The sequence below is a fragment of the Mauremys mutica genome, chromosome 22, assembly GCF_020497125.1.
Source record: "Mauremys mutica isolate MM-2020 ecotype Southern chromosome 22, ASM2049712v1, whole genome shotgun sequence".
Lineage (NCBI taxonomy): Eukaryota > Metazoa > Chordata > Testudines > Geoemydidae > Mauremys > Mauremys mutica.
In genome coordinates this window covers 11,441,210-11,463,265 of record NC_059093.1, presented here as the reverse complement: position 1 = coordinate 11,463,265, position 22,056 = coordinate 11,441,210, and the positions used below count along the sequence as shown (strand labels likewise).

At 48.0% G+C, this 22,056-nt stretch overlaps 1 protein-coding gene across 7 annotated transcripts in view; it reads right to left on the bottom strand.

Annotated features, from left to right (window-relative positions):
* Positions 1-22,056, bottom strand: part of OPCML (opioid binding protein/cell adhesion molecule like) — an 823,390-nt gene that overhangs the window by 366,224 nt on the left and 435,110 nt on the right. The window contains exon 1 of one of the 7 annotated variants that reach the window (XM_044996766.1): positions 11,999-12,080. The exons of the other annotated variants lie outside the window; for them this stretch is intronic. Within the exon in view, the coding sequence (XP_044852701.1) occupies positions 11,999-12,017 (19 nt within the window). The 5' untranslated portion in view covers positions 12,018-12,080. Of the gene's footprint in view, positions 1-11,998; positions 12,081-22,056 lie in introns of those variants that run through there. 7 annotated transcript variants of the gene reach the window in all.

The window sequence follows — 22,056 nt, the reverse complement described above, 5'->3', positions numbered from 1 at the left end:
AATGGCTATGACAACAGGACCGCATTTGTGTCACTGCTGTGTTGGGGAATCAGGTCTGAATATTGTGTTATTCACAAAACCCTCTTAGAAACTGGAAACTATTGGGAACTGGATCCTCAGCTGGAGTGAAGCCGCACGGCTCCACTGAGCGGAGTTCTAATGATTTACACAAGCTGAGGATCTAGCCCCATGACTTTGCCTCACAGTTTTCCCTTTCCATTGGGTTCACAGCTGCTGAAAACTATGGAATGACACTGTTTTATACCAGCTGAGGGTCTGAACCAGGGTGTTTCTCGCCCACCCCCCGTGTTTCTAAACAAATCAGAAACCAGCACAGCTGCCGGCATCATGCAGGACATCAACAGCTCTGGCAGCAGTGCTTGTCTGTAAACAGTGGATGCAGCCTACAAAAAACAGCAGCCACGTACTAGATTTTACATGGGGTGCTGAAAAGTGTAGATGCAGCCTTGGAGCAGCCACAGAAAAAAATTAGTGGGTGCTTAGCACCCTCAGACAGCCAGCTCTCCCCTCTCCCCAGCACCTCCCAATCAACTCCTCCCCATGCCTCCCGCCCACCACGATCAGTTGTTTCGTGGTGTGCAGGAGATGCTGGGGGGGAGGTAGATGAGCAGGGACGGGGCACACTCGGGGGAGGGGGTGAAATGGGTGGGAAAAGGCACTGCAGAGTGGTGGTGGGGACTTGTGGGGAAGGGATCAGGTGCGGGCTGGGTCTGTGGTGGAGCTGGGAGGCTGAGCATCCCCCGAGCCCGGAGGAAGCTGGTGCCTATGTACACAATACTCAGTACTTATATGCCACTTTTCATCTGCAAACACTGTGCAGACATTAACTAAAACCAGACAACTCCCCTGCTGGGGGGTTATCATTATCCCAATTTTACAGATGTGGAAACTGAGGCACAGAGGGGAAACATGAAGAATTCAGTGGTAGGAGTGGAAATCGGCACTGAGTCGGTTCTTAATCTCCTGTTTAGACTGTGCTGTAGTATATTAAGAACTACCATTTCTATATTTAAATGGGGCATTTAGATTCCAGATGCCGTCTCCTCTCCTGAGGGTTAAATCCAGCACTTAGGTTACTCGTTACATCCATTTTTAATGATCTCCCGTTCCCTTGCCCCTCCTCTCTTTTAAAGAATGCTAAGGAATTTATTGCACCGCGCGATTAAATATTGATTGGAAATTCTCCCCAAGTATATTTCCCCTCCATCTCTCCGCCTCCATGGGGAGAATGTCAAGTTCTGTTTCCTAAGCTGTCCCCATCCAGTGATTACCATCATTAGGACACTGCCTTGTGGTTCAAGTATTTTCCTTGTTCCTGTACATTTAATTAGATAATTCTTCCCTAGAAATTATTTATAGCCGAGCTCGGGAGCTATTGTTAGTCCGAATGTAAATAAGACTCAAAGAGGAATTCCCAGAGTCCCCCTGTGACTGGTGAACCGCTCACTTCATTCCATTAGCGACAGTCCCAGCACTCCTGCTTAACACAGACTTCCAGGGGTTTTATGGCTGGAGCTCCCGCTATTAAAAATAAAAAAAAAGTTCAGGCGTGAGTTCCTAATTAAAGTTTTGATACAGGACCACACAAAGGACGAGTTTCACAAGGTCAGAGCAGGGGACCCAGTGGCGTGTGGCAGGAAATTGATTTTTCTAGGGAGGGAATTAAAGCAGAAGGCATGAATGGAGAGAGAGAGAGGGATAGGAGTGGTGAATGACAAAACCCTCCTGAAATGTGGGGCAGGTGTGTCGAGTCTATACAATGAGTGTCTGGTTAGCCGGAACAGTTTAGAAAAAAACCAGCTTCACAAATAATTTGATGACTCAGTCATGGGGCTACTCTTTATTCTTGAATATTCAGATGGCCGCCTGGTATTTGTGAAAATGTGCTCCAGTGTTAGCACTGACGCTTATTCAGTGGAAAGGCCGTACTGGAAAAGAGCATCCTTTATTCACCTGTTCAGGAAGGTTCCGTCATCCAATCGGGGAAGGGGAACAGTGGCACATGCCTGCAATGGCCAGTCACGTAACACAAACACATATCAAATCTTTAAAGTTAATGGTTGGGTAATGAAGCCATTCAGTACGAACAACAGACAAAAGCACGAAGACCGGGATCGGTTTTCAAATGAGTCTCTCACCAAAAAACAAGTCAAGTTTACAACAAATCCCGGGCCTGATTCACCACCCACATCTCTTTTACACCGTCGATTCCCAGGGATTTATGGCCGATTTACATCAGCGAATGGGGACTATTTGTTGCAAAGAACCACGCTAGCACTGTCCAATTGGTTTAGCTTCCATTACTCGAAGGATACGTCTACACTGCGTTTGAGAGTTGGTGGGAGCGTACCACCCAGTCTGAGCCAACAGATTCGGGCTAGCACTCTAAAAATGGCTGCACAGATGGTGCTTTGCAGTTGTGCCTTGGGCTGGAGCTCGGGCTCTGAAGCTTACGGCGGGGGAGCGGGCATCAGAGGGGAAATAAGACATGGAGATGAAGTGATGTGCCCATGGTCACAGAGGGAGCCTGGAAGTTAACCCAGCTCTCTTCAGCCCCAGGCCAGTGCCTTAACCAAAAGACCTTCCATCCCCCGAGCTCAACCCTCCCTCCATCTCCACGTGTGCGCTACACATTAGAGTTCTCTGTGCCACACATGTCCCAGGGGCTGGGCACGCTCTGGCTGCATGCACATGTTAGCAGCACGCACGCCGCGTGTGTCCGGTGGGAGGACATGCCAGCTAAAAAACACCGGTTCCGCTGCCAGTTTTGATTTCTGTTGCCTCCCTGAACTGCCTGCTCTGCGACCCTGCCTGTGCAAGGCTTCCTGGCCCAGCCGGCTCAGGCGACAAAGATGCCAGCCAGCCAGCCCCTTCTCAAAGCTGCCGAGCCTTGTCAGGAGCCATCACACTTCTGGAAGGGGAACGCCAGGGGGATGTCTATTATTTTAAACATATAATTGATTCTAATTCATCACTTATCGCACGGTGACAGATTTTTATATAGTTTATTATCTCAGTCACAGCACAGGGGTCCGCCGGGGCCGGCTCCTATGGTTCTGCATGTCCTACGACTTGCTCCCGTTATCTGTCGGATTAAGTTAGGGATTCTGGTGTCTCAGGGTCCCCAGGTAACCGTCAGCGTTCTCCTCCTCCTCCCACTGCAGGCTTGAAGCAGCCTTTTTACACCGCTCCTCCTGGACCTGCCTGCCACACTTAGTCTCCTAGTTAGCTGATTAATTGGGGACTGTGGATCCCCGTGACCTGCAGAGACAGCTATTACTCCTTGCCTTCACTACACAAACACACCCCAACATGCAGGAGTCTCTGACAGAGCCACAGACCCCAGCACGTTCCTGTCTTTGTAACTCGTAGGCAGATGGGCTAGCGGGGTAGAGTGATTCCTAGACCCCTCTCCCAGCAGGAGGGGACAATCTCTTTCTCCTCCCCCATTCTCCAGTGCGGCTTCTCCCTCTGGAGAGCCTTGGCCGTCAGCAGGGAAATTTGCAAAGGTGGCCTCTGATTCTGGGTGCCCAATGACACCAGGCAGACTGGCACAGGCTGCGGCATGCTACCCTCACTACCAGGCTCTGGAATGGACCATTGGAGATTGCAATGGGCCAGGCTGTGATTTTACAGTGTGCCCTGAGGACGTGGGGGTCGGGGAGTGCACGGCTACACTGCCTTGGGAGCAGGCCAGAGAAGGAACCGTGACTCAGAGAGGTGTGAGTTCCTCACCTGCTGCCTGCTTGCTGTGGCAGGGGAGAAAGTATTATATCTCTTTTTATGGAGCAGACGACTCTTTCCTGTATCCCAGCTTATGATGGGTGGGATAGAGCCGGCGTCCTCTTGCTCCCCACCCACTTGCTCTCAGGTGGGAGGAGGGAGAAGAGGGGTCTTGCTCCTCTGTTCCAGCCCTAAATGCCATCTGAGCAGGGGAGTAAGGTAGGAGTCGGACACACTCCCCTGTTTGGCCGAGTAAGGGCTGGGATAATCTCGACCCATCACTCTCCTTCCAACTCCAAACAGACCTAAGTAGGGTTTGCACGGGACAATAGCCAGAGTCATAGAGTTTAAGGCCAGAAGGGACTCCCAGATCATCTAGCCGGACCTCCTGTAATCACAAGTCTGCCCACAAACCCCCTCCAGTTTCTCCTGTATTGAGCCCAATACCCAGGTTAACCTAAGGTATTATAGCCCTCCAGAGATCAAATTATTGTGTGCCACAGGCAGAGAGCAGCATGGACCGAGTCCCCCTGCAATGGAAGGGAATTGATTTGGTGAGACAGACGCAGAAGATCCTAGCAAAAAAACCCATGCCCCAAGCTGCAGAGGAAGAAAACAAAAGCCGAACAACCTCCTGGCCCCGCACCATCACCACCACTACCCCAGGTCCCTGTCAGATGAAATGAGACGCATACCTCCCCCTACGGCCTTTTGCCAACATGTCCTGCAGACAAAACAGTTGAATTTGCTTGCTTGTTCTAGCAAAGGAGATCTCTCAAAGGAACGTTCCCGGGCATGGTGAATTTTTAATCAAACTGCAGGGAACTTTAATGAAAAAGTAATGTTGAACAAGAATAGTCACCTCCAAACCCAAACACCAATGAGTTTGCGGTCAGCCAGCACAGCTAGATGGAACAGACCAAAGCCATGGGAATGGGGCACAGAAACAGAGCTATCCAGAACAGCTAGAATACTGTGAAGTACCAAACACATGCAGCAAACTGCTGACCAACGGTCCACAGACCAAAAATAATTCACAAACAGGTCTGGTGAAGCAATTTCAAAGAGCAAATGCAACTGAAAAAATCAGGAACTTCTGGTGGACAATTAGTCAAACGGAAGGAAGAGACTAAATGATTGTCTCACCTCTGATTTGGCCTAGCCACGGGGTCAGTGTCTCATGCAATGTGGGGGTCTGATGTTCCTTCAAAATCTAGATACGGCAGTGACTGGTGTTCAATACATTTCATGAATAAATGAAATAAACCGAATAGATTTTGATTCAATTAGATTAAGTTAAAAAGGTCGAATCATAGAAATGTCAGGCTGGAAGGGACCTCAAGAATCAGCCAGTCCAGCTCCTGTGTTGAGGCAGGACCAAGCAAACCTGGACCACTCCTGGCAGATCTTTGCTCAACGTATTCCTTAAATCCTACAATGATGGGGATTCCAAACCTCCCTTGGAAGCCTGTTCCAGAACTTAATTATCCTTATAGTTAGACAGTTTTTGCCTAATATCTAACCTAAATCTCCCTGGCTGCAGAGTAAGCCTATTACTACTTGTCCTACCTGCAGGAGACACAGGGAACAATTGATCACCACCCTTAACACATCTGAAGACTTATCAGGTCCCCCTTTCAATCTTCTTTTATCAAGGCTAAACATGCCCAGTTCTTTTAACCTTTCCTCAGAGGTCAAATTTTCTAAACCTTTTATCATTTTTGTTGCGCTCCTCTGGACTCTCTCCAATTTCTCCACATCTTTTCTAAAGTCTGGCACCCAGAACTGGCCATGATACTCCAGCTGAGGCCTCCCAGTGACAAGCAGAGTGGGACAATTACCTCCTATGTCTTGCGACACTCCTGTTCATACACAGCAGAATGATACTATCCTTCTTTGCAACTGCTTCACATTGTTGACTCATTCAGTTTCTGATCCACTGTAATGCCAAGAGCCTTTTCTGCATTACCACTGCCTAGCCAGTTATACCCCCTTTTTGTAGTTAGTTATGTGCTTGTTTTTTCCTTCCTAAGTGTAGTACTTTGCACTCGTCTTTACTGAATTTCATCTAGTTAATTTCAGATCAATTCTTCAATATGTCCCGGTTGTTTTGAATTCTAATCCTGACCTCCAAAGTGCTTGCAACCCCTTCCAGCTTGGGGTCATCTGAAAATATGATAAGCAGACTCTTCACTCCAGTATCCAAGTCATTAATGAACGTATCGACTAGTACCAGATCCAGGACTGACTCCTGTGGGATCCCATTAGACATGTTCCCCATTTGACAGTGAACCATTGATAACTACTTTTTGAGTACAGTCTTTCAACCAGGTTTAGGCCCCCCTTTACAGTAATTGTGAAAATGTTACGTGGGGCAGTGTCAACAGTCTTGCTAAAAATCAAGATATATCATGTCTACCACTTCCCCACTATCCACGAGGCCAGTAACCCTGTCGACGAAGGAAATTAGGTTGGTTTGGCATGATTTGTTCTTGACAACTCCATGTTGGCCATTACTTATAACCCTATTATGCTCTAGGTGCTTACAAACTTATACTTCAATAATTCGTTCCAGTATTTGTCCCGTTATCAAAGTTACGCTGACTCATCTATAATTTCCAAGGTCCTTGTTCCCACCTTTAAAGACAGAGGCTCTGTTTGCCCTTCTCTAGTCCTCTGGGACCTCACCGATCCTCCAGGAGTTCTCTAAAATAATTGCTATCGGTTCCGAGATTGCTTCAGCTAGTTCCTTAAATACGCTAGGACGAATTTCATCAGCTCTGCCGACTTCAGTACATCTAAATATTCTTTAACCTGTTCTCTCCCTCTTTTGGCTTGTGTTCCTCTCCCTTTGTTGTTAATATTAATTATGTTAAGTATCTGATCACAACTGATCTTTTCAGTGAAGATTGAAGCACTATACACATTTAACATCTCCGCCTTCTTGATGCCATCCACTATTGGCTCTGTTTTCCTGCTGAGTAGAGGGCCTACGCTTTCCTTCATCTTTCTCATGCTCCTGAGGCATTTATAGAACCTCTTCATATTGCCTTTTATGTCCCTTGCTAAGAGTAACTAATTTTGTTCTTTAGCCTCTGACCCGTTTGTGCTTCCCCCACCCCCCCAAACTCCTCCTTAGAAATTTGTTCATCTTTCCATTTTTTGTAGGATTCCCTCCTGATTTCCAGGTCACTAAAGAGCTCCTCCATACTGGCCTCTTACTATTCTTATCTGTCCTTCGCATGAGCGGTTTGCTGTTGAACCTTTAATATTGTCTCTTTGAGAAACTGCCCACTCTGCTGAACTCCATTTTCACTTTGGTGTGTACAGAGAGAGAGAGATTAGACAGACTAGGTAGCTAGATTACTTTAGATTGCAAACTCTTCATTTATATTGTGTTTCTACAGCACCTAGCGCAATAGGGCACAGAGTGATTGGCCTTGTGGCACCACCACCACATGATAAATAGTAAATAAATAACAAGGAAAAATGAGATCAGACAGGTTTAAATTAAATAGATTGGGATTACATAATTATAGATGACAAGATGGGGGATTAGATTACACTAGATTAGAAGAGACTGGTTTAGATTAGACAGAGGATGAGACTAGATTAGATGTGATGTGTGATCAAATATATTTAGATTAGATATGATGGAAGAGGATAAGGGAAAATAATTTTCTGTGCTTTAGGCTTTCTCTTTCCTTGCTATCCAAGTGATTTTCAAATGCAGGTACATCCCATCCCTATGTTACAGATGAAAAAACTGAGGCAGAAAAAGAGAGACAGGAAGCAACTTGTTTGGAGTCACACAATGAGTTAGTGACAGTGTGTGGAATAGGACCCAGATTGCCTGAGTCCTGGCTCCATGCTCAATCCCTGGCAATGCAAACCCTTGGCGCTTGAAAGAACTATCTGAAGGGGGCCCCACTGACTATGCCTCTTGCTGCTGAACATGAATGACGTAGGCTGGGGTGGGCTTTGAATTGCTAAGGAAGACCAACTCTTTTCCCCACCAACTATTGCCTTTGCTGGTGACATTTCGCTCGCTGCATTATGAGCTTCCTCCCCCACTTCCCCTAGGAATGACACTGCTGTTATCTCCACTGCATCTAAAGCACACACAGATTCAGTTTAGGGACAGTTAATTTCCAATTCTTTCCAGATGGGTTGGAATAATATCCCCAGGTGGTAAATACATTATTAAGAAGGCAGTTTGGTGTGAAATTGGCTATTAAAATATAGATAAAGTTTAATATATTGAGCTCCTTGTCAGAAAAATCACTTTAGAGGGAGCTTATTATTTGTTTGATATTAAAAGAGTCACAGCTCTGCTCCAAGTGACAAATGGGGGGGGGGGGGGAAATGCCACTGGTAATGAATAAAAGCTTTTTAACATTTAAATTTAGGTTTCCGTGCAACGCCCCATGCTGCTCTGAGCATGCCCACGCGGCAGATCCATCCATGGTTACTAAAATGTCAGCAGCTCAGGGTCCCTGGGAGGCTGTCGGCCTGCACCAGCCGTTCGAGAAGCGGCTTTTCTGAAATCTGAGTGTCTGCAACGAGACGAGTTTGCAGCGCTCAGCTCTGTTGATCAGAACTCCCACCATGCCATGGCTGGGCTCTCTCTTTTCCCTCTGCCAAGGTAGCGCCAAGATCTCTCGCGACCTTGCCTCCTGGTCGGCATCCTACAAGGTTACGGTGGCTGGAGCAGCATATAAAGGAAGCTTAAACAGGGCCAGAGATTGAATGCCTTTCAGATGCTCATCCTAGGCATGAGGAGTCACTTGCAAGGAATTATGGGTAACTTTACAGTTGTACCTACCCTAGGAACAACTCTGCTCAAGCCCTTCCTCCAGGGGGCAGTTTTTTCCCCTCAAACATGACGCTCACAAGGTAACACCCAACCACAGCTATTCCTCTGACCAACACAGGCTATAGCTGCCCAGGCTATGTCTACACTGGCAACTGAATGACAAAACGTTTGCCTTTCAGAGGTGTTAAAAAAACACACGCCCCCGAAAGACAAACGTTTTGCCAACAAGGGCCACTGTGAACAGTGCTTTGTCAGCAGGAGCGCTCTCCTGCCAACAAAGCTAGAGCCACTCGTTGAGGGGGTGACTTTTTTTGTTGGCAGGAGAACACTGTAGTGACACAGCCATGTTGCTAAAAGCTGCGTAGTGTAGACATAGCCCCAGAGACATTTTCCCTTGAAACTCTGCCACAGCTCCCCTTCAACTGAGCACTCTTAGCCCTTCATGGAAGTCACCTGACCCCTTCCCAGCTGGGCCTGATAATCAAATAGGGTTGGCTAGCCTCCTCTGGCCCATAAATGGGAATCCCCCCCTTAGAATCATAGAATATCAGAGTTGAAAGGGACCTCAGGAGATCATCTAGTCCAACCCCCTGCTCAAAGCAGGACCAATCCCCAGACAGATTTTTGCCCCAGATCCCTAAATGGTCCCCTCAAGGGTTGAATTCACAACCCTGGGTTTAGCAGGCCAATGCGCAAACTACTGAGCCATCCCTTCCTCCCTTGTTATACTCTCTTCCCTCCATTCTCCCTTTATCATTCAACCTCTGTATTTGAGATCAGCCCTGGGAAATCTGACCAAAAAAAGCCTCTCGCACCTGAGAAACCCCCCTGTGCAATTCTGCAGACCCAACAGGTTAGAAAGAAGCTTGAATAAGTAGCTTCCAAATATATAGATGCTTACCTAGACCCAAACTCCCTGTCTTTGAAGGTCTTTCCCATCACTAGGTTCAAAGGATGAGTTGTTTTTCTAACCAACCTTTAGCCGTTTCAACCGGACTAACGTTCTGGGTTCCAGTTCCTACTGCTGCCGTGTGAAAAACGGCACCATTGCAACCCAGATCCAATCTGTAATGAATAATTCAACAGAACCTCGCAAAATCCATACCCATCTCTCCCCACTGCTACGCAGACGGCTCGAGGTAGGTCTCGTATTACTAAGACTTCATTAGTTTTACAAAATATACTACAGCACATTTACTAGCAGGCTATGAAGTATCATAAATAATTAAAACCAAATTACACTTGTCAAGGGTATGAATGAAGTGCATTGCGCAATGGGGTCTCCTGGCTTTTTTTAATTGTTTGCCTGTTTACAAATTCACAAGGGTTTTACGGGGTGGGTTAGAATTTGGCGACCTTTGGGCCAAAGATATCATGAGCCTGATTCTTAGCCCACTCACCATTGATGTAAATCACGAGTAAATTCAGTTTAAGGCAACAGAGTAATATCTCTATGCCACCAGTCTGAGATCAGCATCAGAAGCGAGAAGCATTATTAATCAGCATTATTATTATTACCTGGCAATTTGCAAAGTTCAGTAATTGGCACTTATTAGATCTTTCAGTTGATGAGAATCTACAGTCATAATCCTTTGAGGGAGGGCACAATAGGAGTCCAAAGTGTTTTACAAACATTAATTAATTAATCCCAGGACTTTTATATATATATATATATATATATATATATATAAAAGTACTATTGTATGCTAGATTCATGCGCCAAAACAATGCAGCAGGAGAGTACATTGGGCTATTGTTTTATAGACCTGCAGTAGTTTTCTATAGTAAGAGGAGGTAGGTTAGCATTATTATCCCCAATTTATAAACCAGTAAACTAAGGCACAGAGAGGTGAGACAGTGTCAGAGCTAGGGTCGCTGATTATCTGTCTTTTGCTATAACTGCTAGACGACGGGGCCCACTGCATTCCTGGAAGTGAGAACTCATTGCTCTGACCCAGATACAGTTCCAGCATCTGGTTTCTCCGTTACTCTGTCTGTGTGTGTGCACAGACTCACAACGCTTCCTGTTCTCATTTATCCACCCGCATGCAAAGTGAGTGTGAAACGTCACCATTCGGATCAGGTAGAGGTTCACGTTCACTTTCCACGGGTGTAAACGATGGCAGATGGTGCAGGGTGGTGGAAAATCATGCTCCAGAGCTCTCTCTCGCTCTCTCTCTCTGCAAAAGGAACTAACAGAGTGCCGAGAGAGAGACGTAAGAGTCGATTCCCCAGCACTGTCCCAAATGTCCTGGCAACAGGGACCAGCTGATTCTAACGCACAGTGGGGTGTAGGCGTGCAGCGGGGTAGGTTGGGGGAGTTCATTGGCAAATGAAGGTTGTGCAGAGATTTGGGCATCTTCCACTGTGGGAGAGGAGGAGCACATGTTGCCTGTCTGTGTGTAATGTGACTGCTTCACGCTACCTTGCCCTTGTAAAAATCCAGACTCTACTTCTATATCCCGGGGCCTCTTCTTTTTCTTTCTTTCTTTCTTTCTTTTTTTTTCCCACAAGCGCCTCCTAAAAGTCACTTCCACAAGTTAATACACCTCCAGGGCACAAGCATCTCTTTGGGGGACTCCAGGGAGCCCGAGCATGTGATCTCCTTTATCTCCCATTTCTGTTTGGCTCTTTAGATTCTAATGGTTTTGATGTTTTATTAATGGTCCCGTTCTCTTCTAGGTGGCTGGAGTCCTGCCTGTCACTGGGGATTGACAGCTAAACACCAGGAAAGGAGAGGGGAGGGGGGGGCAACATTTAGCAGTTGAAGCAAGGTAGTAGGACTCTGGGATTCTATTGCCAGCTCAGCCACTGACCTTGGGCAAAGCGCTGTGTGCCTCAGTTTACCTATTTTGCAAAATGAATAATAATCCCTCGCCTACCCTCGCAAGGGACTTTTTCAGTTTTCATTAATATCCGTAAAGAGCTTTGAGATTCTCGGATGAAAGATGTGACAGAAGTGCAAAATATTAATTAGTTTATTAAGAATTAATTAATTCCTCCAACAACTGCAAAAGAGAAAAATAAAAAGATTCATGAGTGGCTCAGAGGGTTGCATATGTCCTGTCCTGCTCTTGCTACTCGACCCCTCTGGAAGCCTTAGCGCGAACATGACTTGATTTAGTTTATTGCTCTTTCCCCTAAGACTAAGGGTAAGTCTATGCGGGGTGGGGGCGGAGGTGTGTTGCTATCTTTGCTTAAAACAGCAGCAAAGACAGAAGAGAGTTGGCTTTCTTAGTTGTGTTTGCAGCTTGAGTTCAATCTAGGGTGACCAGATCATAAGTATGAAAAATCGGGATGGGAGCGGGGGGTAATAGGTGCCTATATAAGACAAAGCCTTGAATATCGGGAGTGGGATTGTCCCTATAAATTCGGGACATCTGATCATCCTCTTTCCACCCCCAGGCTGGTCAATAGGCTTTCATTTGAGCTGCTAACCTGAACTGCGTGTCTTCATGGCTTATTGAACCTGAGTAACAGCCCTTTTTTCCCCTTTCAGTGCAGCCTAAGACAAAAGAGGCACAGTTGTTAGGAGCTGGCTACCTGTAATTTGGGGGAAAACCCCCTGTTAAACTATACTACAGCCTTCCACAGTAATGCCCCCTCCATCAGTGGACAGAGAGCAAGGGCTTTGCACACAAGTGTTCCCAGCTCTACCATGATGTTGCCACATGCCACTGTGCAAAAGGAGAGGACAAAGCTATTTAAGTTCTATGTATATTGTGATGTCACAGTGCTACAGCAGCCAATCAGATGAGATTTCAATGCTCAGGTATTTCTGACTCCATTATTATTATTTCTCTTACAGCAGTGCCTAGAGCACCTAACCAAGATCGGAGGCTGATTGTGCCGGGTGCTGTACAAACAGTGTAAAGTTGTGTCTTCACTGCCATTAATGATGGTTCTGTTTAATTTTTTACAGCAAGAGAGCTAACTCGTGTTAATTATCTCACTGTAAAACCACACCTTTTTCGGCAGGGAAGACATAGCCGACAAGGCAGACTCACAGACTTCTAAAGCAAGAAGGGACCATCGTGATCAATGGCCTTGAGAGCGCCTGCAACTAAAAGCCAGCTTTTGATCACCATTACTCAGGTCATGTAGCATCTTACTCTGCAAAGAGCCTCATTGAAATAAATGGAACTACTTGCAAGGGATTCCAGCAAAGTGCTCTCTGGGACCCCGCCCCCAAAATGTTTACCTCGACTTGCTCACGTGTGTGAAAAATACAAAATGTCTGACCTCTGTGAGGGTTTTATCACATGCTCGTTCACAGGGGGTAAGAACACACCTTCACACAGCACACAGTCAACCTGTGGAACTCCTTGCCAGAGGATGTTGTGAAGGCCAAGACCACAACAGGGTTCTAAAAAGAACTAGATGAATTCATGGACGATAGGTCCATCAGTGGCTATTAGTCAGGATGGGCAGGAATGGTGTCCTAGCCTCTGTTTGCCAGAAGCTGGGAATGAGCAACAGGGGATGGATCACTTGATGATTACGTGTTCTGTTCATTCCCTCTGAAACACCTGGCATTGGCCACTGTTGGAAGACGGGATACTGGGCTAGATGGACCTTTGGTCTGACCAGGCAGGGCCATTCTTATGTTATGTTCTTTTTTTCCTAGTGAAGACAAGACTAATGTGAGGAAGGCTAAATAGGCAAGTGTTATCTTCATCTCCGAGTACCAGATGGGAAACTGAAGCACACATTGATGAAATGACTTGCCAGAGGTATGCCTGTGGTACAGTCAGACTTTGAACCCCAGATCTCGAGTATGGAGGCAGTATTTTTACCACCCGACCATCCGTCTTTTTAATACGGGAACAGTAAGTCTCATCTGTAGTCTCCTCCACTAAGCTTGCCCCAGTCCTGGCCTGCAGCTGCGCTGCCTAAGAAAACTCCCACTGCCTGCGCCGTCTCCTCCTCACTTGTCTTCCCCTTCAGTCAGACTCGCGCAATTATCTGCCAAACCCGATATCCTTGGCACTCCCACTCTGCCCGCTGCCTCCTCCCCTCACTCCTCGCACCAGAGGAACTTGCAGTTAGTACTGGGAGTGCGTTTGCTAGTGGAGGAGGCGGATCAAGGTGGTGGAGGCTCCTTTCAAAGGGAAGCTGAAGAGGTTTGGAGGAGAGGCGGACCTGACTGCAGGCTTCCCCAGAACATCTTAATAGTGTCCCTTTCACACATCACTTGAAAGCCGCCTGACAACGTTCTCTCTTTAGGAAAGAAAATATTGTACAAGTTAATAGCCCTTCAGGCACAGACGCACGCAGGCCCTTTGCACTCGAGCCCCGGCGGTGTTTTTCTTCTGCTTGTTCTCAATGTCTTTTCAAAGCATTGCGGCCTGTGCAGGAGCTGTGGTCCTCAAGACTGTGCCTTTGAGGGTTGATCTTCCCAAACAGGGAATCTGGAGTCATAAACTGCTTTGCACTGGATTCCCCACCGGCAGCACCTGCTGCTATTCTCACACTAGACTGCCCACCGATAACCCTTCCATCCACCGGAGTTAGGCACCTGTACCAGTGGGGCTTTGAGGGAATCCCTTTGAGGATCTGGCTGGAGTGATCACTGAGCCCGCAGGAATCATCAAGGCAGAGCAATATGCAGGAGAGATGTTCTAGGGAGCCCTGAACTATGAGAGGTTCATGCCCAGCTTCCCCCGTGTGCTTTGCTGGAGATGGATCCCTGCCAGGCCTTTCTCTCTGGACAGCAGTGGGCGGGGATGATGCACCATTTCACTGGCGTGGACTAGCGGCGAGAAGCAGGTACTCTCGTGGTCAAGGTGTGTGTGTCTGTGTGTCTCTGTGTCTGTGTGTCTCTGTGTCTGTGTTTTTAACAACAGAACTGTGCCAGCAAACACCCTAGTGCAGGCATAGTTATACCAGCAAAAAAGTGCTTAGGCTCAATGAACCAGAATATGCTGTGCTGGCAAAAAGGTTATTTTGCTGCTGTAACTGTCTACACAAGGAGTGTTCTGTGGAATAGCTATGCTGGCAAGGCTTTTATATGTAGACAAAGCTTAAGGCACTGGACGGAGACTCCAGAGATCTGGGTTCAGTTCTGGCTCTGCCATAGACTTGCTGTATGGCCTTGGGCAAGTCCTTTAATCTCTCATTGTCTCAGTTCCTCCACCTGTGTGCAAGGGTCTGGTGCATTTGGAAGGAGGGCGCAGGTCAGGACTGAGCCAGTGTGAGCCCAATGTGAGAAGAGCAGGAGGTCCGGCTGGTTGGAAATCCAGGGCAATGTATAGATGGATGTGGGGAGCCCAGGACTAGAGTGGCAGGAAGGTGCTGCAGCTCTGGATTGAAGTGCAAAGGCACAAAGGGGTGCAGGCCGGTCAGGACTGAGAGCAGGAGTGGAAGGCCCATGCCAGTGATTCTGCAACCCCATAAAACTTCTCCCAGGTGCAGCCCACAGACAAAGCCCTGGTGGGCTTTGCATGGCGAAGCTAGAAATATCTATAGAGACGGGTTTTGTTTGCTTCCTTTCCTTTTATCATATTCAAAACCACTGTCCTCCATCCTCCGCCTCCCCAGAAAGCAGCTCCCTCAGCAAATGCCCTCACCAGAGCCCAGCAATTGATTTAACCTCTGTTATCTCTCCGATTAGCCCGGCCACGGTACAGATAGTTAGCTCTTATCAGCCCATTAAAGAGTCAAAGAATGCTGTTACCAGTTTTTTATCTCCAAAATGCACACAAAGCCCTGCTGATTATTCTATTAATTTGTTAATGAACCTGTCTTGCCAGACAGATTCTCTGCTCCCTTGCAAGGCAGGGATGGGGAATTCAGTCTGTCTAGGGGCCCAGGCCCTTGGCTCAGAAGGCTTTTAGCTTAGAACTACTATAGGATCTGAAACAGAAGTTCTTTGCCCCCAGACATCTGCCAAACAGATGCATGCAGCGATTCAGGAACCACTTCAGCATTGTGAGGTAGTAAGTCTGGATGAGGACGTGGTAAATTGGTGACCAGCCAGGTAGGAGAACAGACGCTATATGTTCTGGGGCCCAATGTTTTGCACGACTCTATGCAAAACTCCCTAACACGAGTAAGGCCCGGTGTAGCTCTGTTGCTACCAACGCAGGCATTAATTTTCTCAAGTAGCCAGTGATTTTGGATGCCTCCGATTTTGGGTGCCTAACGGGAGAGGCCAAGGACCTGATTCTGAGAGGAGCTGAGCATCTGGAACTCTAGTTCAAGCCATCGGGAACATATGGGGCTCATAACCTTGGAAAATCAGGCCCATGGCTCCCAAAAATACAGGTGCCCAACATTGGAGGCCACAGTGAGATCACAGAGGCTGTAGGAATTCCATGGCAGTCTGAATCCTTGGGCACACTGATGGGGGATTGAGTCACAGGCTAAGTGACTTGCCCAAGGTCAAACAGAAAGTTTGTGGCGGAACGAGGATTTGAATCCATGTCCTAGGCTCGTCTGTGCTAACCACCATCCTTCCTCTCCACAGCCATTAAGACTAGATTATTTTTTTTTAAATAATAAACGCTGAGATTCACGTGAAACAACACGACTCTGGGAGCTTGTCTAAGGGGGGGGGAAAGCTCAATCATTGTGAGAGTTGGCACCACTTACATGAAACACAGAGCTGCCCCTTTCCTCCCCACAGAACTCATCTGCCGCCATTCTTTTCTCCTGTCAATTTTCTACTGCTTACAACAGAGGGCTGGGTGACAGGGCTGCCAAGTTCTTTTCCCAGCTCTGCCACTGGTTCACTGTGGCCTTGGGCATTGCCTTGACACCCTCCCGTCCTCAGTCCACCCATCTGTAACATTTTCAGTGCATCAGACAATAGAGCAAATACTCTGCTGTCATTGAGGGTTGGTTGGCGCAGAGGACGAGGGCAGCTAGGCCACCACTAACAGCTTCACACTAAACCGAGCCCAGGGGCTGCTGGACATGGGTTCCCCAAGGGGCCGTCTCCCACTGGAGACAAGCCAGAGCACAGCATGCTCTTGGTACAGCCTCTCTTCACTGGGGCTGCAGAGAGGTGGTATTAAACCTGGCTATCCTGCCTCTATGCCTTCTGGGATCTCCCCAACAGTGGGGAGGTGTGGATGGTTTTCACTCTGGAGGCCCAAAGTGAGCAGGGCAAGGCATAACTCTGCCCCAACATCTGTACCTCCAAAGAAAGGCACCAGGGAAATGCAGAATAATATTGCTGCAGTCAGAAGATACCATGGGAGTGGCCGTGGGCATTCTCCTGCCCCTCATGCAAGGGAAATGTGGAAATCCTATTTCAACAAAGAAGAGGGTGACAGGGATTCAAATTAGGATGCTGCTGAAGAGTGGGAGGAGAGAGAGACAAAAATATCTAGCGCCATATTAAGAAAGGTCTGTCTATCACAAAGGCTCTATGCTTTCACGGAGAGGACAATTAATTGCCTCCCTGCTAGCCCCCTTGCCCCCCCGCCACCTCACTCCTTCCAGAAAACTGTTTCCTTTTCAAATGTATTTTTAGGCAAAGATAGCTGGATATTTAAGTATTTCTAAAGCTGCCAATTGCACAACAAATTAAATGCATAACCCCAGTGCACTCTGGGGAGGAATACATTATGGACAAAAGAAACCTGTCATCACACCCACACACAACATTATTTACTTTGCACTCGTACACGACTCTGCTGTCACTGTGATCCGTGATTCCCAAAGGTGAAAGACAAAAGGCAGAGAAATTCCCAGCAGCTCTGATGGCCACAAGTGTCACTCGTCCCCAAATCCCACAAGACTGCAGGGGGCTTGGATCGGGAAAGCAGCTGCAGACATGATCCAACCCACCAAAGTCAAAACGCCCCAGGCTTCAAGGTGATCTGTCTGAACCCAGTTCTGGATCCATATATTGCAAACAGGCCATATGTCTGACTCATCAGCTGAACCAAAATGCTGGATCCGAACTCCTTAGCTTTTGGGGTGCTCAAAATCTAGACCCAAATATTGTGGTTTTGAACTGGTGCCTAGTGTGTGTGTCCTCTGCAGTCAAGGTGACAGGGTAAGGACTTTAAGGAGTATATAAAAAGTGAAAAATGGGATTACAAAACTGAAAAGGGGAGTGGGTGTGTGAGAGACAAGGAACACTACTTCATTACCCATGACCAAGGGGTTAACTGGAGCTCAGCCGCCTCCTTCCCTGGCTTGTGGAGATGCTCAGAGGAAAGATCATAAGTGTGTCTGCTTAGGAGACAATGTTTTGGGGAACATACCCAGTGCCAGAGCTCTAGGACCCTGAGCTGGGATGTTTTCTCTTTATTCTCTTTTATTCTTGTGTTAATAAGGGATTTTGATCTCTATTTAGCCATGCTCTTCCCTGAGGGAAAGATCTTGGTGACTGCTGTTGAATTTGTTTGTTTCTCTGTTGCTGCTGAGTCACTCCACCTGCTTACCATATGGCCCAGCTCTGGAGTCTGAACTGTTAGGGTGATGCCGTGGGATGCTGCAGGTTAAGGGTCACATTTCCAGAGGAAGCACCCCACAGCAATCAAACGGCGGGAGCAATGTGATGATTAGACTCAGCATTACCTTCTCCCCAGCTGACAGCCCCACGACTAGAAAAATGAGCAGCACTCTTTTCACATGACAGCCCTTCACCACTGTCCGGTCTTATGCTGCGTCTGTCCCATGTGCCCCACTGCTTTGCTGCACCACATGGCATAGGTGCCGACCCCGTGGATGTTCCGGGGCTGGAGCACCCATGGGGAAAAATTAGTGGGTGCTCTGCACCCACCAGCAGCCAAGCTCCCCTCCTCCCCCACCCCATCTCCACCCCCCACCCCGCCAAGCGTGCCGCATCCCCACTCCTCCTCCTACCTCCCAGAGTTTCCCGCTCGGCCACTGCCAAACAGTTGTTTGGCAGCGTTAGGATGCTCTGGGAGAGGCAGGAGGAACGTGGCACACTCAGGGGAGGAGACGGGGAAATGGTGGGGCAGGGGCAGGGATTTGGGGAAGAGGTTTGAATATTGGCAGGGAGGGGGCGGAGCTGGGGGGGGACTTTGGGGAAGGGGTTGGAATGGGGGCAGGAAAGAGGTGGCAGGAGGCGGGGAAGGGACGGGGCCTCATGGAAGGGGTGGAGTGGGGGCGAGGCCGGAGGCAGAGGGTGGGTCAAGCACTCACAGGAAAGATGGGAAGTTGGCACCTATCCCACATGACAGCACTCAAAACCAAACACATCCATCCATACATTGCAAGCTCCTTGGGGTAGGGACCATCTTTTTGTTCTGTGTCTGTACAGCACCTAGCACAGTGGGGCCCAGCTCCTTGCCCGGAGCTCCTAGATGCTACCACAATACAAAACAATAAATACTACTAATATGCAGTGGAGCCATGTGGCACTCATTGACACTGTGGGAAATCAGGAAGGGGAGGTGTCCCAGATCAGGGCTAATCCTACAATCCAATGGAAGAACACCTAAAGTCCTAGGGAGTGTCGTTCAGGTAAAAAAATATATAAAGGTGGTTGTCTTTACAGGAACTCAGTATCATCCAATGGTATTCGTCCTGCAGGACATGAGGCATGTTGAAACTCAGGCACTCTTCACAATGGGGACCACCTCCCTCTTCCCTGCCTGCACCTTTCTGTCCAGCCAGTGCTTGATATTTGAATCTAAAGGTTAGATACGTGTGGCCACGAGGATAAAAGGCCACAATCAATTACCGTGTCTGCTTGTCCATTGGAGTCAATTTTTAATTATGGTGATTTGGTATTTTGGGAGGTGTGGGGGCGAGGTGTAAGAAGGGAGAATTGTGTGTGTGTGTCGGGGGGGGTTAAATTAGGATTTGTATTTTGCATAGAAGTTCCTCTGACCACATGGTGTACAATACATCCCCTTTTCGCTCGCTTTCCTTTTGCTGCCATGCAATGATTCAGCAGAGATGGTGACTGTAAGGACGCAGCCAAAAGCTGCCAGCCAAAACGTTTCCAAACGGCAGCACCTCCAAAGTGAAAAATATTCCCCCTGCAGCTTCCGGGAGCAGCAAGCTGCCAAAGACATGCGCCCTCGCGCCCCTATTCCCCCTTTAAGCATGGGAAGGCGCTTCCAGCTCCCTGCCCCTGCGCCTCAGTCAGATCTGCACAGAGCACCTCCAAGCTCACTTATTCTTTATGTCCTTTGCCAAACCTGCCAGTATGGGGGCCCATTAGTGTCTATCACCCAGGGTGTGGGGCAGGATGTGCTTCCCGATGCAATTTTTAAACTACATGGAAATATTGTATTTCCCCCAGCATCACACAGGCAGACATTCAGTCACAGCACCGCCCACCCATGGCTTTGTACCGGGAACTCATGTTCAGCTGATCATCCACCGGGACTCCCAATCTTTTTCAGAGTCACAACTTCCCAGGACAGAGTCCCTCATCCTGTAAGCACAGCCTAGCTTCTTTGTTCCTGGATGCACACATTGATATTTAGTGCATCCAGGAAATGCAGAGTTTGCTTGCGACCAGTTTACCAGGCCATTCAGATCATTCGGTATCAGTGACCTGTCCTCTTCGATATTTACCTATGCCCTGATTTGTGTGTTCTCTGCAAACGTCTGTTTACAGCAACACGCCCCATGTACTCCAAACAGGAGTACCCCTCAGGATGCTCTGACACACACACAAACTCAGAGCAGCACATACACACTGACCATCACATACACACCAGACACACACTCCCAACAGCCCAGACACACATCCACAGCCACCTCCTCTCTGCTTTTTGTAATAATTAACTATTTAAAATTCTAAGAGTGCTAATGGCAGCAGCACTGGGCTGGGTTCTCATTAGCCAGGATCAATTCCTGTTGACTATTCGCCTCCAGGGGCGGATGTGGACAGAATGAGCTGATGATTTCTTTCTTGCTATGCCAAAGCTAATGAGTGGCTGCCGCTATTGTGGTGCAGTCACTCTCCTGTAATCAGTCAAAATAACAAGCAACAGCACCTTCTAGGGACGCGAGGTATTCTACATAAATATACATAGACAGTCAGTCATGCCAATGGACTCACATCTCAATGAGCCATGGCTCAGTCCTCCCCTAACTGGGCGGATGGAAAAACCCACAGCCCTGGAATTAGTTTAGAATCTTCACGGCACATCACAACCACGCTGGGGAGTTTCCAGATATATGATATGTGATGATATCTACCCGCACAGTCCCAGAGCCTGAAGAGTCCATCATCCCTGAAGAAGCACTTCCGTTGAATAACACTGAGCTCCTCTAAAAACCAATAATTATCTGCGTCCTTCGAGAGAGCTGGGATTTTGAGCCCTGTGCAAATTCGGGTGACCAGACAGCAAATGTGAAAAATCGGGACAGGGGGTGGGGGGTAATAGGAGCCTATATTAGAAAAAGACCCCAAAATCGGGACTGTCCCTATAAAATTGGGACATCTGGTCACCCTAGTGCAAATACAGCTGGTTGGGGAGTGATTTTATTTTTCCTGGGGATTTTTTTCCTCTCATTTTTGTTGCCATTTTTCTTCTAAAAAATTCAGGAGGAGAAGAGGGTGTTTGACAGACTTACTCCTCCAAGGCAATCCATACAAACCAACCAACCAAACTGATAGCGCCATCAATTCTTAGCTTCCAGAGTGAGAAAATACAACACAGTCAACTCAACTGTCATCTCCCTGCCAATGTTAGAACCCGCCTCCCCTGTACCAGCTCAACCGCTCAGAGCCTAAGGAGACGGTTACATGTAGCCAGCTGGCAGGAGTTGAAGAGAACTCTCCTTTTGTCGCTGAGGCATAGCAGGGCCACCCAGAGGATTCAGGGGGCCTGGGATCTTCGGTGGCGGGTCCCGCTTTGGCAGTAATTCGGCGGTGGGGGGTCCTTCCGCCCCAGGGCAGAAGTGAAGGAGTGAAGGATCCCCTTCCAGCGGCCCTGAAAAACTCTTGTGGGGGCCCCTGCGGGGCCCGGGGCAAATTGCCCCACTTGCCCCCCCTCTGGGTGGCCCTGGGGCATAGCATCCCAGCTACTATCAGTTCTGACCAGAAACCTGCCCTCGCCCCTGTACCTAACTACATCAGCCTCATTCAAAGATGGTACCCAAGAAGGATGTTCAAAACAATGTATCCCTCAGAGGTATCACAAGTGAGATTACGCACCAGACAGTCTGAGTGGGGAGTTGGGGGAGAGGGGAAACCTTTTTGATATTGACAAAGCACAGAGCATAAGTCAAGAGATCTTTAGAGTGAAGTGAGCCATGTTAAATTACCTTGCTCAGGAGCTCCCGGTCTCCACGCCTAGAGCCATAAACAACAGAGAGGGCAGGAACTGGCCTAACTCATTGGGAAATGTAGCTAAATTAGCATGCAAAATACAGGCCCTAATTAAAGAGCTCATTCTGTGAGACAGAGAGAGGAGAGCACAGACGGGGAAAGCAGAGCTTTATGCAATTAGGGGGTACAGTGTTTCCCCAGTGAGTCAATGAACAGGTAGCTATGGAGTTGGAAGCCGGTCCCCCTGGAGATGCTGGAGGATGGCTCGCCCATGTGAAGA